This window comes from Symsagittifera roscoffensis, chromosome 2, assembly GCF_963678635.1.
Source record: "Symsagittifera roscoffensis chromosome 2, txSymRosc1.1, whole genome shotgun sequence".
Taxonomy (NCBI): Eukaryota; Metazoa; Xenacoelomorpha; order Acoela; family Convolutidae; genus Symsagittifera; species Symsagittifera roscoffensis.
This window is the reverse complement of record NC_087063.1, coordinates 80991665-81010423: the sequence shown is the minus strand read 5'-3', so window position 1 is coordinate 81010423 and position 18759 is coordinate 80991665. Positions and strand designations below refer to the sequence as shown.

The following is an 18759-nucleotide window of genomic DNA, read 5'->3' as shown; positions in this document are numbered from 1 at the left end:
ATTAATTTCGATACATAGGCTACCATTTATCTGCTTGAGAATGCGCAAATTTATGAACGCATTCGAAGGCACTAAGCAAAGAGTATTATAAAATCAATATAGCCAAAATTTTTCAATTAGTTGATGTTTTATAACTATCCAGTATTTTTTTTTACAATTATTTAAAAAACACGTTAACACCTATTAACTCATAAACTTACTTTTACTGATTTTTTAACACAACAGAATCGCAATTAGCTTACTACCATTGCAGTTCTAACTGTGGATGAAAGATTTTGGATCGACTTTCTTTGATAGTTTTACGACAAATTGAATCCGATTGAAGCTGGAAATGATTTTGTCATCAAGTATTCACTAGATTATTTGTACTTCATCAAAGTGTAAAAATTAATAGATTTTTTCAGGCTACAGTTTTTTCAGGATAAGCGCTAAACTTAACTTTCATAATAATTTCTACTATGTTTTTAAAATATAGTTCAAAATTTATCTTCTTGTAAAGTATGATTGGAGGACCCTGAACGTGCTTTCCATCAACTTGAAAAACATTATTTGGCAAGGAGAATGCTTATTTTTGATATGAGTATTCAATTCCTCGTTGCTATATGTGTGAAAATTACAGTTTGGACATTTCACAACTCCAGAGGTCGTACGATGTTTTGATACAATTTGACGTGTGTATCATCTATCACACTCAAGATTTTCAACTTTTTTGTTACTATTCAATAGCGACAGCTCAAAAAGTAAGAAGGAACATGAGTTTAAACGGTAAATTTAGAAAGTACCAAAATTTTGAATAGGAGATTCGAACTAACTTCGAATAGTCTCAAAAAATCAATAGAATCAAACAAAAACATTTATTGAAACTTCTTAACCAATTGAGTTTCAACGTAAAACAAAATCAGAATGGATTTAATTCTACGTGGTGTAGCTGAAATGAAAATAAACCAATCAGAATGGGCTCTATAAATTCTGGATTTTTTATAACCCTTGACATCAATCAATCAGATTAAATTTATACTAGTCATGGAACTTTCAAAACTTTCAAAAAAATTATATCATTCTATAGTGAACTTTTTAAAAATTTAAATGCCAAACATTTAAAATCAAGCTTTATTTCTAGTGGAAATCTAACCAGCTTGATATCAATCAATCAGATTGGAGTTCTACTAATCACGGAATTTTCAAAAAGTTTGATATCCACACAACAAAAGTTTCATACAAAATTGGGTAACACTATCATTCCAACAGTCGTTTACTAATCCAAAGCAAAGTTTGCACCATAAACTATCTTTGCCAATATTTTTGAGAAAAAACTGTATGTTTTAACCTTAACTTTTAAAATTGAAGTGATTTTCCCCAGCTTACTTTTTATGTATATTATCATCTGGAAATGTTCAAGGTATAAAAAATTCATTTCTATTTTTATCGTAACTACATCAATTATCAAAAACAGTAAAACCATTTTGAAAATTGATACATAAGCTACCATTTATCTGCTTGAAAACGCAGTAATCCATGAACGCATTCAAAGGCACTAAACTAAGAGAAATATAAAACATTAGATAGTCAAAACGATTCAATTAGTTGATGTCTTATACTTATCCAGTACTTTTATTACAAATATTTAACAAACACAGATACACCTATTAAATCATAAACTTACTTTTACTGCAATTTTAACACAACAGACTCGCAATCACTTTACTTCCAATGCAGTACTAACTGTAGACTAAAGATTTTGGATCAACTTTTTTGATAATTTTACAATTAAATAAATCCGATTGAAGCTCGAGATGTTTTTATCATTAAATTTGTCGTCAAACTGTAAAGATTATTAGATTTTGTCACGCTACAGTTTTTTCAGGACAAGCGGTAAACTTAATTTTTATAATAATTTCTCATTTTTTAAAAAAAGTAGTTCTAAGATTTACCTTCGCGTGGAGTATGTTTGGAGGTCGCTGAACGTGCTTTCCATCACCTTGAAAAACATTAGTTGACAAAAAGAATGCTTTTTTTGCTATGAGTATTCATTTCCTCGCTTGCAAAATTACAGTTTAGATATTTCAAAACTCCAGAGGTCGTACGGGATTTTGATACATTTTGACGTGTGTATCATCTATCACACTCAAGACATTCACTTCTTTTGTTATTATTCAATATCGATATCTCAAAAAAATAAAAAGAACTTAAGATTAAACGGAAAGCTTACAAAGTCCCAAAAAATTGATTAGGAGACTCGAACTAATTTCGAATAGTCTCAAAATATCAATAAAAGCAAACAAAAACTATTATTCAAACTTCTTATTCAATTGAGTTTTAACGTAGGAGAAAATCAGAATGGGTTTATTACAAAGTGGTGAAGCTGGAATAAAAATAATTCAATCAGAATGGGGCTCTACAAATCCTGGATTTTCATCAACCCTAGACATCAACCAATCAGATTAGAGTTTTATTGATCATGGAACTTTCAAAATTTTCAAAAAATTTATATCAAACTAAAATGGACTTTTTATAGACTTAAAAATCAAACATTTAAAACCAAGCTTTATTAATTGTAGAATTTTACCCAATTTTATATCAATCAATTAGATTGCAGTTCTACTATTCATGGAACTTTCATAAAATTCGATATCCACACAACAAAAGCTTAACACAAAATTGAATTTTAAATGGTGTAAAATTATCATTCCAACAATCGGTTACTATTTCAAAGCCATGTTTGCACCAAAAACTGTTTTTGCAAACTGTTTTCAGAAAAAAACATATGTTTTAAGCTGAACTTTTAATTTTAAGTGATTTTCCAGCTTACACTCATGTGTATTAGTATCTGGAAATGTTCATGTTCTACCAAATCTGTTTCTTTTTCCATCTTTTCTACATCATACTCACGCTTTACTTGATGTAAAAATATCAACAGTTTTTAGGTTAGCTAATCAACTCTGAGCCTTACATATAATGGCAATTTTTTAAGTTCACATATAAGTTTTTTGAAAGCAAGTTTTGTTCATAATGGAAGTTTCAATTCCAAGTTTTATGTATTTTGATAACATTCAACAGAATGAAGTATTTACAGATATAATGTTATTGAAAAATTTCCACATTATTAGAAAGATTAAGTTTAAATCATTTCAAAATCAATCAATCATATTGATTCACTCAAAGTTGTTTGATGTTCAACCATGTCTGCACTGTACATTCTTGTTCTTTTTTGTACCTTTAGAAGCCTTAACGTCTGATAATTTTCCAGTTAAGACAAAAAATATCTTTTTAGTAGAGACGTTTCTAGCTGGAAAAAAAGTCGGAGTACCAACAGCAAAAATTTTCCTTTTGCATTTTTTCTTTAAACTATAAAGTTTTTTTTTAAATATTTTGTTTGAGAATTCCTACAAATGTATTATTTTTCTCCTACTTAGCTTCTGATTTGTTTTTAGGGAGTCCAAGTAACCAAAAAAAATCTCAACTTATGGAAAAATTATAGAAAACAATCAATGAAATACAGAAAATTGAAAAAAAAAGATAAGTTTTCCAATTTTAATTTAAATTCCCGTCTGTAATTTTGTCCGAAGAAGTCAATTTCTTCCTATATTCAGATGATTTGTTTTATTTATGTGCCATGATTTGAGTTGTCTTATAACAGGGTCAAAATTTTGGTATTTTTGTAATAATTGTAGTGTAATTGTCTCTGTTGGTGGTAAAAAAATATTTTCGACTTCTATTTTTGATAGGGGAATTGTGTCAAGTGGGTCATGAAGGTTAAAAACTTGATTTATTGTGTATTTTACATCATTTGCCGGTGGTCCTGATAAATTTATAATGTCAGTTAAATTTTCTTTTTCTATGAATGGGAAGGGATCTTTTTTTGTGGCTGTTGCTTTATTGTCTTTTGTTGTTTTGTTGAGTATTATTTTTTATCCAATGTGAATATGGAATTGGTTTAAATGTGGATGTACCTAATAAATCGACTTCATAGTGATTGTTTTGACAATCTAAACATAGTGGGAAATGTTGTAAATTGTTTGTTTGTGATTGGTCTATATCGGTTTTTACTGCATATTTACAATCTAGTCGTGGTGATGTTTCGTTTTTCGCAAGATAAAATTTAATATTTTGTGGTATTTCAACTGTAGTTTTTCGTGTGAGTAATCCAGTTGGTGTATTTCTACTTAGTGTATCTGGCAATGCAAGATTTTTTCCTGCTGTCAAAACTATACGTTTTTGATATTTGTTCTGTTAGCAATTTTTTAATTTCGTCAAATCGTGTTTGATGTTCAGTCGTCCATTCAAAGTTGTTTTGCTGACTAAGGATGTTATAGAAAGATCTTAAGTATTATTGCATTTTATATACATATTTATTGAGAAAATTTAACATTCCAAAGAATTCTTGGATTTTCTTTTTATTTGTGGGTGGTTGAAGTTTTTTGAATTGCGTCTATACGTGATTTTTTGGATTTATACTGTTTCTTTCAATTATGTGTCCAAGAAACTTTACGCGTGTTAGAAAAAAAATGTGATTTATCTGGGGCTGCTTTCATATTTTCATTTTTGAGTATTTGATGATACTGTTCTAAAATTATAAACATTTCATCTTCAGTTTGTGATTGCATGAAAACATCGTCTAAGTCTGTGATTGCATTTTTCTTGAGTATAAGTGGTCTAAAAATTTTACTCAAAAAAGCTGAAAAAGCTGCTGGTGCTATAGATATTCCATAGAATACTCTGTTGAATTCGTATTGTTGATTTCCAATAACGAACTGTGTTAATCGTCATGATTGTTCATCTAATGGCATTTGATTTTATGCACTATTCATGTCTGCGGTTGTGAAATATTTACCATTCATTTTTGTTGGAATTACCTGAAATGGCTCTATGGGCCAATTACATTTAGACTCGTCAATTAGAAAATTGAGATATCTAGCGTCTAGAACAATTTTTAGTGATTCTCTTTTAGCTAGGATGCTAACTGGGTTGATAAAGGTGTTACTTTTTGGTTGTTCTTCTTTATTTACTGGAGATATAATTTTATATTGTTCTAAAATGTCAAGTAGTGTATTTACTTTATCGTGTAAGTGTATTGTTACTTAGCTTGCTCTTTGTTTTTTGAAAATTGCGTCAGGTTTTAAAGGTAAATGTAGTAGTGAACTAATTTTTCCGACATCGAATTTTGATGTTGCATAAGCTGTTGGATAATTTAATAACAGTTTGGCTAATTTGTCGAATTCGTTTTGTGTTATTTGAGAATGTTGAAAATTAATTATTGTTAGAAATTTGTATATTGTTAGAAATTCTTCTGTATAATGTGATATTTTAAACGTTGTTTTAAATTATGGTGTTTTTTGTGAATTAATTTGTGTTTCTTTTTTCATTGCTTATTATTTTGTTTATTGATAATTCTTCATCAAGAATTGTTGATTGACATATGTCTAGTAATTGTAATATATTATTGACTCGATATGCTACTTCGTTTATAGGTAAAATTTTGGCATTTGTTTCACAGTATTCTAAGAGTCCTAGAGGTAATGTTATCTGGTATGGTGAATTGTTATATACGTAAAAAGAAATAATATCGGAGTTTGAATGTTTCATGTATTTTATGGATGAAATTGTTATTCGATAAGATTTATGGATGGGTTTAAATTCAAGATCTGACATAAAGAGATGTTGTTTATTTTGTTTTTTATCGTATTGGTGAACTTGTTTAATTGAAAAGTTATATACATTTCCTGATAGTGGTTTCAGATATTCTCGTTGTTGATTGTAAATAGGGTAAAACTTAGAGAAAAACGGTGGTTATTTGCTTATTCTTTGAAAGAATGTTAAGGATGTATTTTTCATTCTTGTGTACTTGTGTTTTATATGAAGTTGACTATATAAAATATTTATTGTGTGAATACACTTAGTTATAAATGCTATGCCAATGATATTGTGTTTTATATCTTTTATGTGGAATGTTTGTTTAAATGGTTTGTTTAAGATGTTGTTTTGTTCCATTGTTCTTGTGGGAACTAGGAAAAGTTGGATTTTTCCATAAATTAATAATGTTGAGCCCTGTGCTGTTGCTAATTTGCTGGCTGTCTTAATAGGTACTAGGGTTCGATGTAGTGTTATAATTTCGTTCCAAGTAGGAATATTAGTTATATTTGATTCTGCTACTGAGTCGATTAAGAAATCTATTTCAAAATCTGGTGGTTGAAACACTTTACTTTTTGGACTTTTTAAGAGAAATGGACTTGTCCAATTTTTTTCTCTTGGTTGTTCTTATTGTATATTTTGGTATATGTGGTTTGTACGTGAGCTTTGTACTTTGTCTTTTTCGGGTTTAATTACAGTGTTAATTCTATTTACTTCATGTTCAACTGGTACATTATTAGTAATAGGTGTAGTGTAGTAATTTTGAAGAAGTTCCAATTGATTTCCGTAAATGTGTGAAGCGAAAGGTTGTTCATATAAAATAGGTTCGTAATAATTTTCAGCTGTGATCATATTAACTGAGATAGTATTGTTTGTATCACTTTCGCTGTCTGTTTATTCACAATTGCGATTTAATTGTAATTCTGTACTTTCTGTATCATCGATACCAGGGGGGTCTGAATTTGTTTATTCAGTTGTTTGTACCTAATTAATATGTCCTTGATGTTTCGGTGCATTGCTTCTATATTTGTTTTGGGAATCGCAGTAGTGATAATTATTTATATGAGGAGATTGAAAATAATTCCTTTGTTGATTGTCATAGTTTGCATTCTTATTTTGTGAACTTTTTCGTGATCTATTATGGTAGTTGTTGTTATTTGTTCGTTGATAATTGAATCTGCTGTATGAATTATTTCTTGATCTACTGTTTTGGTAACGTTGATTTCGATTATTGGAATAACTCCTATTTCTTTTGTTTGAATAGTTTCTGTTTCTATTGTATGATGAGTTTCGTGATCTATCGTTTGAATAGTGTCTATTCCTAGAATTTGAATGGGAACTGATATCAAACAATTCTGTTCTGTTTGAATTTGATTGTGAATAGTTATTTCCATACTGATTATTTTGACTATTTGATCGACTATATCTATTTTGTGAGAATTTTCGTAATTTTCTTTGTTCTGGTGATCTATCTCTATAACTAGAATTATAGGGTGATTGGTTTCTTCAATAATTTGATTTATTTGGAAGTGGTTTACCAGAGCTGTTGTTACTATGTATTTTTTTGTTTGGTAAATTTTGGTCTTTTTTCATGTATTGATAGAATGATTTATTTGGTTCTTTGTATTTTTGTGGTTTATTTTGGTTATCTTGTTGTTTTTGTCTACATTCGGCAATACTGTGTCCGTATCTTTGGCAATAATTACACCATTTTTTGAAAGATGGTTTGCCTTTGAAATTTGGGTTTGTCTCATATATGTTTAAAATTTTAGTGATTTTTTCAGTTAGATCTACATCTGAATCTTGTATGTTGTTTATATGTGTAGTTTTTGTTTCGATTATATTGACGTGTTGTAGCTTAAAAGTTTCAGTTTATTCGAGTTTCATTGTGATTTCTGCTTGTTCTAGTTTATCAACTAGTTTTCTGAAATCTAAATCTGGTTCTCGAATTGAGGAGGGATGTGATGCTATCTTTTTAATAGCTATTTTCCTTAATTGGGGTGTTAGAGTCATCATTAAAATTTCTGTCATTTTCGTGTTTTTATAATCATGGGTTTTAAGTGAATATGCTTTTCGAATTAGTGTTTCGATTCGAACTGCCAATTGTTTAATTGTTTCGTTTGGTAGTCTAAGAATTTCTTTACATAAAATTCTCTGATGTTGTTATTTCTTTCAGAGCCAAACATTTTTGAAAATTCTTGAGTGAATCTTTTCCAATCTGTTTTTTTATCTATAGGTAAAACTGAAAACAATTTTTGAGCTGCGCCATCAATTGTTGTTTGTATGAACGCTGTGCGTCTATGTATCCAATTTTAGTGAAGTGGCTTATTAATTGGTTCAGGTCCTATATTTATAATTAAATTTGCTGTGATTGCATTTAAATAATCTTCTACAGAGTATTCAGGGTCTGTATCTGTAAATACCATCAATGGTTTATTTGATATTATTGAGGATCCACCCATTATGTATGGATTCATTGTCATTTGTAGTGATTCTGCGGCATTTGGCATTTGTGAAAAATTTGTAAGTTGATTTTGTGTTATTTTGTGTTGTTGAAAATAATATGGTAGTGGTATTTCAATTTGCATTTGTGTTGGTTGATAAGAATTCATAATGGCTGGGTTTTGTGATTGTGCTGGTTGATAGGATTGTGTGCTTGATTGATTTTGTATGTTCATCGGTTGATAGCTTTGTGTATTAGCTAAATTTTGTGGTTGAGATTTTATATTTTGAGATACCTTATTTATTCGAGGTTTTTGTGTACGATATTCTTTTGTGTATGGTGCAAAATTATCTGGTTGATAATAATCGTCATCCTCTGATGAAAAATAATTTGATGTGTGATATGGTGTTTGTTATTTATTCCTATTATGTTGGAAAAATGGATAAGTTTCACTATGATCTTGAGAGGGATGTGGATAGTCATGGAAATTTACTGAATTTGTTGATGTCATTGGAAAATTTGACTTTTGTGAAAATAAATGATTTTGCCTATGTGTACGGGGAGGATGAGTTGTTTTCGATGGGTTTACATAATTATAATTGTGTTCTGCGAAAATACTTCGGGTGAATGTTCTTTGTTTGTGTGTTGGTTTTGTCATTGGTCTATATGTCTGATAATCCATATGTGAACTTTTTGGAGCAACCGAGGGTTTAACCGTAGATTGCAATTTTACTTGTGGTAATGTTTGATTTTTAGGTTTTGGTGTTGTAATGTTTGGATGTATTGGTGAAATACTTTGTTGTGTAGTTGTTACTATTGTTTCAGCTGCTTCTTCATTAACAAAATGCGATGGTGTTTGAATATCTTGTTGTGTAAGATTTCTAGTTCCATTCAAATTTTCCTGTTGTACAAGGGTTGAATTTAAGCTATTATTTTGTCTTCTATCATGTAAAAATGAATTATAATTTAAAGGTGTTGCATCTATTGTAAGTAGAAATACCTTTACATAGTCTTTGTGAATAGAAATTGTTTTGATTGCTTGACTTGAGATGTCTATTGCTATGTTCAGAAATAATGGATGAGACCATTCAGGTTTCCAAATATAATCTGATTGTTCTGCAATGACAGTGTCGTCATTGGTACTTTGAGGTCTAAAATTTTTTCTTGCTTGTGCAATTAAATCAATATTATGTGTAAAATAATCAATTATAGACCATGCTAAGATTTTTTGTAAATCGTGTTTAACAATTTGTGAAATTTCATAGCTTGAAAAATTTTCACGGATTGTATTTAAAAATGCTGAAAAAGCGGCAATTTCATTTCTTACATTCTTGTTTCTTGATGTTTGAACTGGTGATGTACTTTCAGTTCCTGTTTTTTCTAGTATGGATATATAATTATATATTAGTGAAAAAACATAGTTTGTGAATTTTGAATTTGCTCTCTGTAAATTTTGGTGTTGTATGTTTTTGATGTATTCTGCGAATACTTTTGAAAATTCTATGTCAACATCGTCTGATTGAATAACATGTTTGTTATGAAATTTAATTTCTGTGCTGAGTTCTATGGTGTAGATTTCATATGGTTGTGTTTTGTTAAATACTCCTTTTCAATAATGATCGATAATTTGTCTTTTGATTTTTATTTCTGAGAATTCTGCTTTACATGGGCTAATTCCTTGTTCGAATTCATTTGCGATTAAATTATTACAAAATTGTATTTGTCCTCTTTCTTCAGTGAGTGAGTTTATGAGAAATGGGAAAACAAAGTTTTCGTCTGGACTTCCATCACTTGGATTTTGGCTCATTTTTTCTTTTTATAACTGTCAGTGCGTAATGTTCAATGTGTCTGATTGGTTGGTTCCAATTGTATAAACGTACTGGTTGATTTTTGTATATTTGATGTGGTGATGTGGCTTTTGAATCAGAAAAAAATAATTGATCGTGAACTGGGTAGTTTTTATTTACTGTTTCTTTTAGTTTGCAATGTGCATCTAAATTACTGATTGTATTCAAGGGTTGGAGAATAGTAAATCGATCTACAAGGTTCAGGTATAATTAGAACGCGATTAGTTCGTTAGGTACTATTTTAAACTTACTAAGATTTAAGATTTAGCCTGGGTCAGGTAAGAGGGGGTCAAGTGAAGAATGAAAAACCGAAGTTCTTCACTGTCTAGCTTAATTAGAATGGTTAGAGTGATTTGAAGAGTTTCTATTAAACCTGGGTCTTTGAAAGGGTTGGGTAGTGAATCGACGTTTGAGGTCGTTAGACACTTTATTAATAGGGTGGGCGAGAACAAAATTGTTCTGTTTGATCCAAGGATAAGCCTTGATGATCAGATATGAATTTTAATGGTATAAACTGAATTAAATTAGGTATTAAGGAGATCCAAGGAAAGCCTTGATGATTTGTATTTAAGGTGTAGATAAATTTAAGTTAAATAAAGATAAAATTTAGGACAAGCCTTTAAAAATAATTTTATGTTTTATTGACAGAAAAGTTTAGTTTTTGATGATGTTAGTAGTTTTATGATTGCTATTATGTTTAAATGATGAAACTGGAGATGACACGATGATTTGTATATACTAATAATTTATGATCATGTTAACGATTTTTTATTTTTCTTTTAAAAAATTTATTTTTCAGATATCTTTTTGAATCTTACTGCAGTTTTGGAGGAAACGATTCGAGATGTTTTTATCAATCGTTATTGTACAATACTATATTTTGTATAACGCCTGAAATAATCATTGAAGATTGTTTTTCAAGGTTTTATGTTTGCAAATGAAAATCTAAATTCATTACTAGTAAAATTCTAAATATAAAAGTTTGTTCTGGCTTTTGCCGTACGACCATGAAACTTAATGGCAAGTTTCTTCGTAGTCGTAAATCTTCTCTTGTCCGAGGTCTTCTTCCAAAAACGGGTAGTTCTCGTATTGTACGGAATAGCGGCTCTGATCTATTGAGTCGTAGAGACAATTCAATTAAATTATTATCATGTAACATTTCGGAAATGTTTTTGTCTATTTCTAATCTATTTTGTTAGTTCTAAGCTATTTTGTTTTTTAAGCTCTTATTCGAGACTTATGGTCGCACCAGATGAGTTATGACCGAGGTTTAACTCATAGAGTAATTTCGGATAGGGTACACCGTCTGCTCGTCACGCTATCTTACTTTCAGCCGGATAGATTCGTGCAACTTCTTAGTCTAATACCAATCCTAATCTTACTCTTATACTTACTTGTCTCAGGGTGTTTAACTAGTCTCTGCTAGGCTCAATAGATCTAGGGTATACTGGCTTATTGCGATTGCTAGAAGGTCTCTTTGAGAGGTAACTAATTTCTAAGTTAAATTCAAATATCTCTTGTGCTGAAATCACAAGTAATTTCAGCACTTACAAATAAGTGGGTTGTTAGTTAGATGGATCATGGTTGGTTAATATTACATGTTTTATAGTGATAAAATATCCAATTTATAACCAATAATAAAATGTAGCTTAGATCTGGTTCCAAATTGGAGAAACTTTTTTTTAGATTCAGAAACTTAAGGCGCGATTCACCAATAAACTGGGAAATGTTTTCTGAAACAAAAAACAGGTGTCAAAACTGTGTAACTGTATTGCTTCTGTGATATGAAAAAGATTTTTTTCTGAAGAAACTTTTTACTCTGTAATTTAGTTTTTGTTTTTGAGCCAAATAAATTCTGGTTAAGTTAGTTTTTAAATCTCGCCTATCAACCAAGAGACCTTACGCTAAAAAAAGCCGCTGTGAGTTGCAAAAAAGAACTTTCCCCCCATTGGAAATAAAATTTCTCCGCATTGCAAACTTTGTCAGCAGGTTCAACATTTTCCTAAATATCAAATCTAAAGCAAAACATCAATTCTATCTCAAGCCAAATTAACCGAATTTTCAAAAAGTTTTTCGATCAGAAATGGAATGTTGAGGATTACTAATGGCAGCAGAAAGGTCAATTCTGCCAGAACTGTTTTTCCTTTTTCCAGGTCTGCTGAAAATCCTGAAAAAATTAGACGATTCAAAGTCTCTTATTTGCGTTTTGCAGATAAATCGTTTACTTTACGGGTGCTCTAGATAATTTTCATTGTGTTTCAGTTTTTTGCAATTCGAGTTGCGCCAAGAATCATAATGTTCTACTTTGGCTGGTGAAATATCTCTATTCAATTCTAGAAAACTAATTTAATATCGGGGATGATGGAAGATCTTCACAGCCGAGTTACCACATATGATACTGTAAGGCAGAGAGTAAAAAAATAGATAAAGTGTCTGAAAATGTACAAAAAACGGCATCTTTTTTTGCGCAAATCATTATCAAAAACAAAAATTCCAATTGTTCGTCCAATTGATCTTATCACTCGGAACATTCCGCCGACTGCAAAATTCCGCACGTATGTTATCCTCTTCACTGATGATTGTATGACTTCCCTTTGCAAATCTCATCAGCCAGTTAATCAACAATAGAAACAAATCGAGCTACCAAACAAGTACAGCCTAAAGGCAATCAGAACCACCACAAAAAGAAATGCAGCGAAAGCCGCAAGGAAAACAGTACCCGTGAAACAATAAACCAAAAAAAAACATAAAATAACTTGAGGAAGTGGTTCAACTTTTCTTTTTTTCGAGTGGTTCAACTTTCTGTCTTTTGATCCACTGAGTTACCCACACATTACATGAGAAAAATTTATTTCAACGGGACACAAATATATTAGCGGGTTTCAAGAGTCTCAACTGCAATTAAATTAGAGTGAGGGAATACCTATAGGAGCTTCTGAATACTTGCCTCCTAAAATATGTTCACACAGGAATCCAACGAGACGTAGCGAGAAGAAACGTCCGCCAGCTGCTAATAGGAAAGCCTTAGCTACGTGTTGTTCTTTTTTTATTCTTCATCTTCATGTCTTTTTCATGATTTTCTACTAACCTAATTATAGTTTTTTCAACCTACAGTATTTTTCACTTTTTTCCAAATCATCAATTTCTTAACAGTTTAAATTGATCATTACGAGACCAAACTGTGTACTGGATATGCGCATTTTATGGTGTGCATAGGTCACTTGAATCTAACGAAGTTGAAATTTTGAAATTTTATTGGCCTAATCAAAGGAAACACGAAACGAAAAAACGATCAATACGAGGCCAAACACAGAACACAGTTTGGCCTTGTACTGATAAAAATTATCAAAGCAAATTTCTTTTTTGATTTTGTTGAAACATTTCGCTGAAATGTTGAAACTAAGTTATCGCTCTTATCTCAATCAGATTCAAAAGCAGACATTTTAACAGGTCTGCAAAATTAGTTATTAACAAAAAGTTATCAAAAAATAAAAAAAATAGAAGTCGATGATTTCTGTGAAAATTAAATGCTGTATTGTTCAAAGGGTATACATCATGAGATATTTTGCTTTCATATTGTTTTGTAGTAAAATTGCCCTAGTTATTAATAAAATTTGGCCAATAAAGTTTGAGGCAGTTCGGCTTTGCTTTTCATGAAACTTAGTTTTAGATGAACTCCACTTATTTCAGGTTTTTAAACTGATCATTTCATTTGATTGCTCTCCTTATTTTGTTGATCGTCTGAACAGGTTTGAATTTGTTTATTTTGAATTCGCAGATTGTTTAAGCCTTGAGGTTTTAACGCACTTTTTTATGAAACAAAGAATCAAATCAGAAACAAATCAGTAAATTTTCATTTTTTGATGTTACCTCAATCACACTCAATTTATTCATCAGAAACTAATAGGTTTTCCATAAAAACACAATCGGGCAGGTTAATTCCTTAATTTTATAGTCCTTTTCAGACCCGCTCACTTTACTGCGATTCAATTATTCAACTTGTAGCAATCAAAATCATTTTTGCAACAAAACTGGTTGGTAATACAAAAAATTGATAGTATCGACTGCAAACGACTATCGCTGGAAGTTCAACTTACATTTTAAAAAATTTTTGTTATCATGATTTTGTTTCAAAAAATTAATGCAATATGGTTTCATGCATTAAAACTTTTTCTATGAAATTTAAGCAAGTTCAGTAACAGAGGAAATTTTTCTATACTTTGGTCTATTCAATCAAGTCTGTGGTCATGCATTTTGATGAGTCTGCAAATGAGCCAAGAAACTGAAAAGAAGGCATGTTTTTATAAACAATCTATTTATAGAAAATAACAGTTTTCATATGGAAAGCACAGTCTCTAAGTTTTGTCTAAAATAAAGCAACCATATATTAAATGCATTAGTTGATTGTTAATTGATTGTAAGTTTTAACAATTTTTTTGCAAGACAAAAGAAATTGATTTTTGAAATTAAGTCATTGAATTACACATTTCAATCATGCGATATCTGAAGTAACTTCTTCTCCGATATAACAACTCTTTCATACCATTTGTGTCTCATCATGTGATTATCTTCCAACAGTTTTTTTGCCTCCGCCAGCTTCTCAAGTGCTTTCTCTTTGTCAGATAAGCAACGCGACCAGCTCCTCAGTATTAGAGCATTGGCAGCAGAAGAACTCTTATTCGCTTCGTTCATTTTGTACGCTTTTTCATAAAAGAAAGCAGCCCTTTCTTTCTCATTTTCCTTTTTGAAAATCAAGTCTGCCAGTTTTTTGAATGCGAACGCTGTTTCCCCATGACTGCCCAATAAAGAATTTAATTCATTGACACTTTTTTCTGCTTGTTCGATAATACTTTGTAACTTTTCTTCATTCTTATTTTCCTTTGCTGTATCCATTTCGTCTCGAAACTTGCTCGCTAGAATTTCTATTTTTTCGATTTTTACGATTCGCTCAATTGTTTCTTTTTGTTTATTATCCGGTGTGCAAACTTCTGATTGCCATTTAAAAAGCTCTCGAAGTGACTCAGCCCAGAATTCTGCACTAAGTTTTTCTTCCCATTCGAATTTTTTCTCCCATTTTACATCGGGCAAGGTATTTTTACACATCTGTTGAACCAAACGACCCTTCGAGTAGCTCAAATAAGCTTGACAAAAACGCGAAACACTGGGCTTTAGTAATAACTCAGAAGCGTTTTCAAGTATTTCTGATGCTGTGCTGTCCTGATCTTTAATTAAACGGACTTGATGTGATATGAAACACATACTCAATATAGCATGTGAGAAGAGTTCCAGTCTCGTAAAATATGCCTGCAAGTTTTTTGCAAAGTCAAGAAAGAGTTTTTTGTTTTTAATCATTGCGCTTAAAAACCAAAGAGAAGCGAGCAGCCAGTACGCAGCAAGAGGGTCATCCCTATCCAACATTTCTAAAGAGTTTTTTGTGGAATTGTATAAAATCTTGGGATCAAACTTCAGATGCAGAGAGACAATTCGTCGTGAGGAATTAAATTGGTCTGATATTTTTTGCTGATACATGCCTATATTGAACCTGATTATATCCCGCCTACGCGTTATTAGCACGATGTATATCGAGCATTTTTTATCTGTATACGCGCGATATGTATGCCTGACAGTTTTAAGTTTTCATAGGTTTGCAACAATTGATATAAAGTAATGCGTTTTTTTAAAAGTTTGAGCTCAAGGCACCAATAGCTTCTAGTTGAGCTTTCTAGATGAGAAAAAACTTTCTGTCAAAAATGTAATAAAATTCGAAATTTGGCTGAAAAAAAAGTACCACCAGGACAATTTTGTGTCACTTTCTTCAAAAGAATCAATACTTACTATTTTATTCAACCATCTATGCTTCCGACGAATTATCAACTTTCGACCTTATTAGCACGTTGTTAATCGAGCATTTTATATCTGTATACGCGCGATATGTATGCCTGACAATTTTAAGTTTTCATAGGTTTGCAACAATTGATATAAAGTAATGTGTCTTTTTTAATTTGAGCTCAAAGCATGAATGACTTCTAGTTGAACTTTCTAGATGAGAAAAAATTTTCTGTCAAAAATGTAGTGAAATTCGAAATTTGGCTGAAAAAAAATATCACCAGGACAATTTTGTGTCACTTTCTTCAAAAGAATCAATACTTACTATTTTAATCAACCATCTACGCTTCCGACGAATTGTCAACTTTCGACCTTGAGAAACTCGAGATAGTTTTCAACATCGTCAAGAATTGTTTCGACAGCCCCGTCAAATCTATCCCTCTTTGTTAAATGATCTTGGGTAATTTTCATTAGTTTTGAATAATAATTAGAGAAATATAAGCATTTCAGATTTTTCATTTGATCCGAACACTTCCTTTGAGAGTATTCTTGAATGTAAGCGTGCATATAGTATTTATCGTTATTATCGTTGTATTGAATCAAACTCAAATCAGCCAATTGTTCGAAACATTTCCCTGCAGATGCTTCACAACGCCTGGCTGATTTGTGAAATATTGATTTCAAAGCAGACTCGTTTATGAAATCAGGGAAAATGCTAGCGCATTGCATAAAAAGCTGCAAATCATCTTCTTGTAGCAGCGATTCGAAAGACCAGCTGAGAACCTCGTCGATTCTTTTTTCTTGCTTTTCGGTCAGTTTTAATTTCGAAATATCTCCCGCTTTGATAGGCTTTCGATTCCTAATAAGCAGTCGTGATCTGAGCAGGGTCATTAGGAGTGGGACTCCATCAGAAGCAAGAACTGCTTCTTGTATGATGCTAACATCAATACCTTTAGCATTATCCTGGAACCAGGCTAAAACATCGTCTCTGGACTTGATCCGGTCTAGAGCAATAATGTTTTCTGAAAAAATATCCACGTCTGTCATCCAATTTCTGGAAGTACATAAAAACTTGATATTTCCCTCGGCTGGACAAAGGCGCTTGATTACGCTCTCCAGAACTATCTCAGACTTCTGACTGTCAAAACCGTCGATATTATCCAAAATTATCAAGAGTTTTGCGTAGTTTGGAATACTGTAGACATAGTCTTGAAGAATTACAAACGCGTCTTTAGGCGATTGGTTAACGGCTTCGCGGATCTTGCCGATGTGTTTTCCGATGACACTGCTGATTTCATTTTCCAATTCGCTTTCATCGCAAATTTTGAACTTTTTGAAGTTCTTCAGTGACACAAACAGACAAATGATCAAAGGATCCTCGATTAGAGCTTTTGCAAACGTCACAGCCAACGAGGTCTTGCCGATTCCCGGCGCGCCTGTAATCAGAATACGAGGCGATGATTCCACTCGGTCTTTCAGTTCACGTAGCTCTTCTTTTCTTCCAACTATCTCATCCATATGATGAATGTTACTTGTTGGCAGATCAGTCGGAAATTCTTCAATTTTTTTCAGAAGTTTTTTCAAGTTTTCCAGTTTCACCATGCCAGGGTACTTGTCTTGGAACATTTTGATTAGTTCTTCAAGATCTGATATTTTCTTTTTGTAAGCGGTTGCTGAAATCTTATCGGTAGCTGGAACTACTTCATGGCCAACTGAATTCCGGAGACTTCGCAATTTTTTGATGTCGCCATCATACTTAGCGGAAAGTGTGTGATCAATTGGGAACTCATCTATGAGATCAGTAAGTAAAGTTGTATCTGACCTGTCCAGGGTACCAAGGAACCGCTTATACTTCTTGTTGATGTGCATTTTGATTTCTTCGTCTTCTATGAATGATTCCCATGTAGTGTTTCCTTCTTGTAGAAAGTAAATCATCAGGCTTTGTGAGAGGCGATCGGCAGTGAACTTGATGATTCCGTTTAAAAAAACATGCCTTCTGAAGTTTTCGGCGCTTAATGAGGAGTCTTCATCAGAAGCCGACGCAGCCATTGGAATAATCAAACGCAAAATTATTGAATAAAACGCACGCGAGTTTAACGCGTGCTGTATCTTCTCAGCTCGTAACAAGAAAAATCATTGCTTGTTTGAACAAAAAGTTAGCAGCAAATTTGCTTAAGTAACATCATACAACGCGTTTCTACTTTATATCTGTGCTTTTTTTAAGATAATATTTTTCTCAATATGTGCTCTCTTATCGTAAAAGTAAAATGGTATTTTTCAGTTGCAGACGAACTTTTTTATAAGATTTTGTATTGGAGTTTCTGAATAAATGGCACTTCAGATAAAACACGAAGAAACTGGTTCGTGAAAATGGGTGTTCTAAAGAATAATAACAGTAACATGAGTTGAATGATCTTGAAACAAAGCCAAACTTAACTGACTTTTCAAATGAGTTTGCGAGTTTAGGAGCGTTCGGCAACAAAACTGCTCCCTCTGGGTTCTTTTCTTTCTCTTTGAAACAATGATTCATTGATCCAAAATGACGGAATTCATAAATTGGTGTTTCTTAATCCAGCTAAATTTTTTATATCAAAGTTTTTTAAAGCATGGTCAATACGATTTCCCACCTGCAACCTGAGTATAAAAAGTGAGCATATCATTACGATGCCAAACTGTGTGTTTTGTGAATTGTATGTAGATTCCGCAACAGGCCAAAATCAGATTTGTCGCGGAATCCGCAACACTGCTAGTTTTTTCAAACATTTGTTGTTGTTATGGTTTTCGCGAATAAGTAGCTATAGCTCTGATTTGCTCAAAATATCTTTAAAACAGCTTATTTTGCGGTATCCGCATCAACATATGCAGAATCTGGAACTTTTTGTGGAATCCGCAAATTGCAAATCATAATATAGGGATAGAAAATTTGCGCTGTCGGAGCACTAAACGGAATCCGCAAATTGTGAGCGGAATCGATTTTATCTGCATTTATTTTGATTAAAAAAAAGGATTGTCTTC

General features: G+C 31.8%; 1 protein-coding gene across 1 annotated transcript; it reads right to left on the bottom strand.

Annotated features, from left to right (window-relative positions):
• Nucleotides 1-14265: 14265 nt before the first annotated feature.
• On the bottom strand, nucleotides 14266-17932 carry LOC134840618 (uncharacterized). The gene is made up of 2 exons (XM_063856551.1): nucleotides 16117-17932; nucleotides 14266-15381 (listed from the first exon to the last, which is right to left on the bottom strand). Exons 1-2 carry the CDS (start codon nucleotides 17791-17793, stop codon nucleotides 14407-14409), a joined length of 2652 nt encoding a protein of 883 aa, XP_063712621.1. The 5' UTR covers nucleotides 17794-17932; the 3' UTR covers nucleotides 14266-14406.
• Between the last annotated feature and the right edge of the window lie 827 nt (nucleotides 17933-18759).

Coding starts and splice junctions, on each gene's coding strand:
- LOC134840618 (XM_063856551.1), bottom strand. CDS start 17,793: ATGGCTGCGTCGGCTTCTGATGAAGACTCCTCATTAAGCGCCGAAAAC. Junction 15,382..16,116: donor ACTATCTCGAGTTTCTCAAG/GTCGAAAGTTGA, acceptor CTGCATCTGAAG/TTTGATCCCAAGATTTTATA.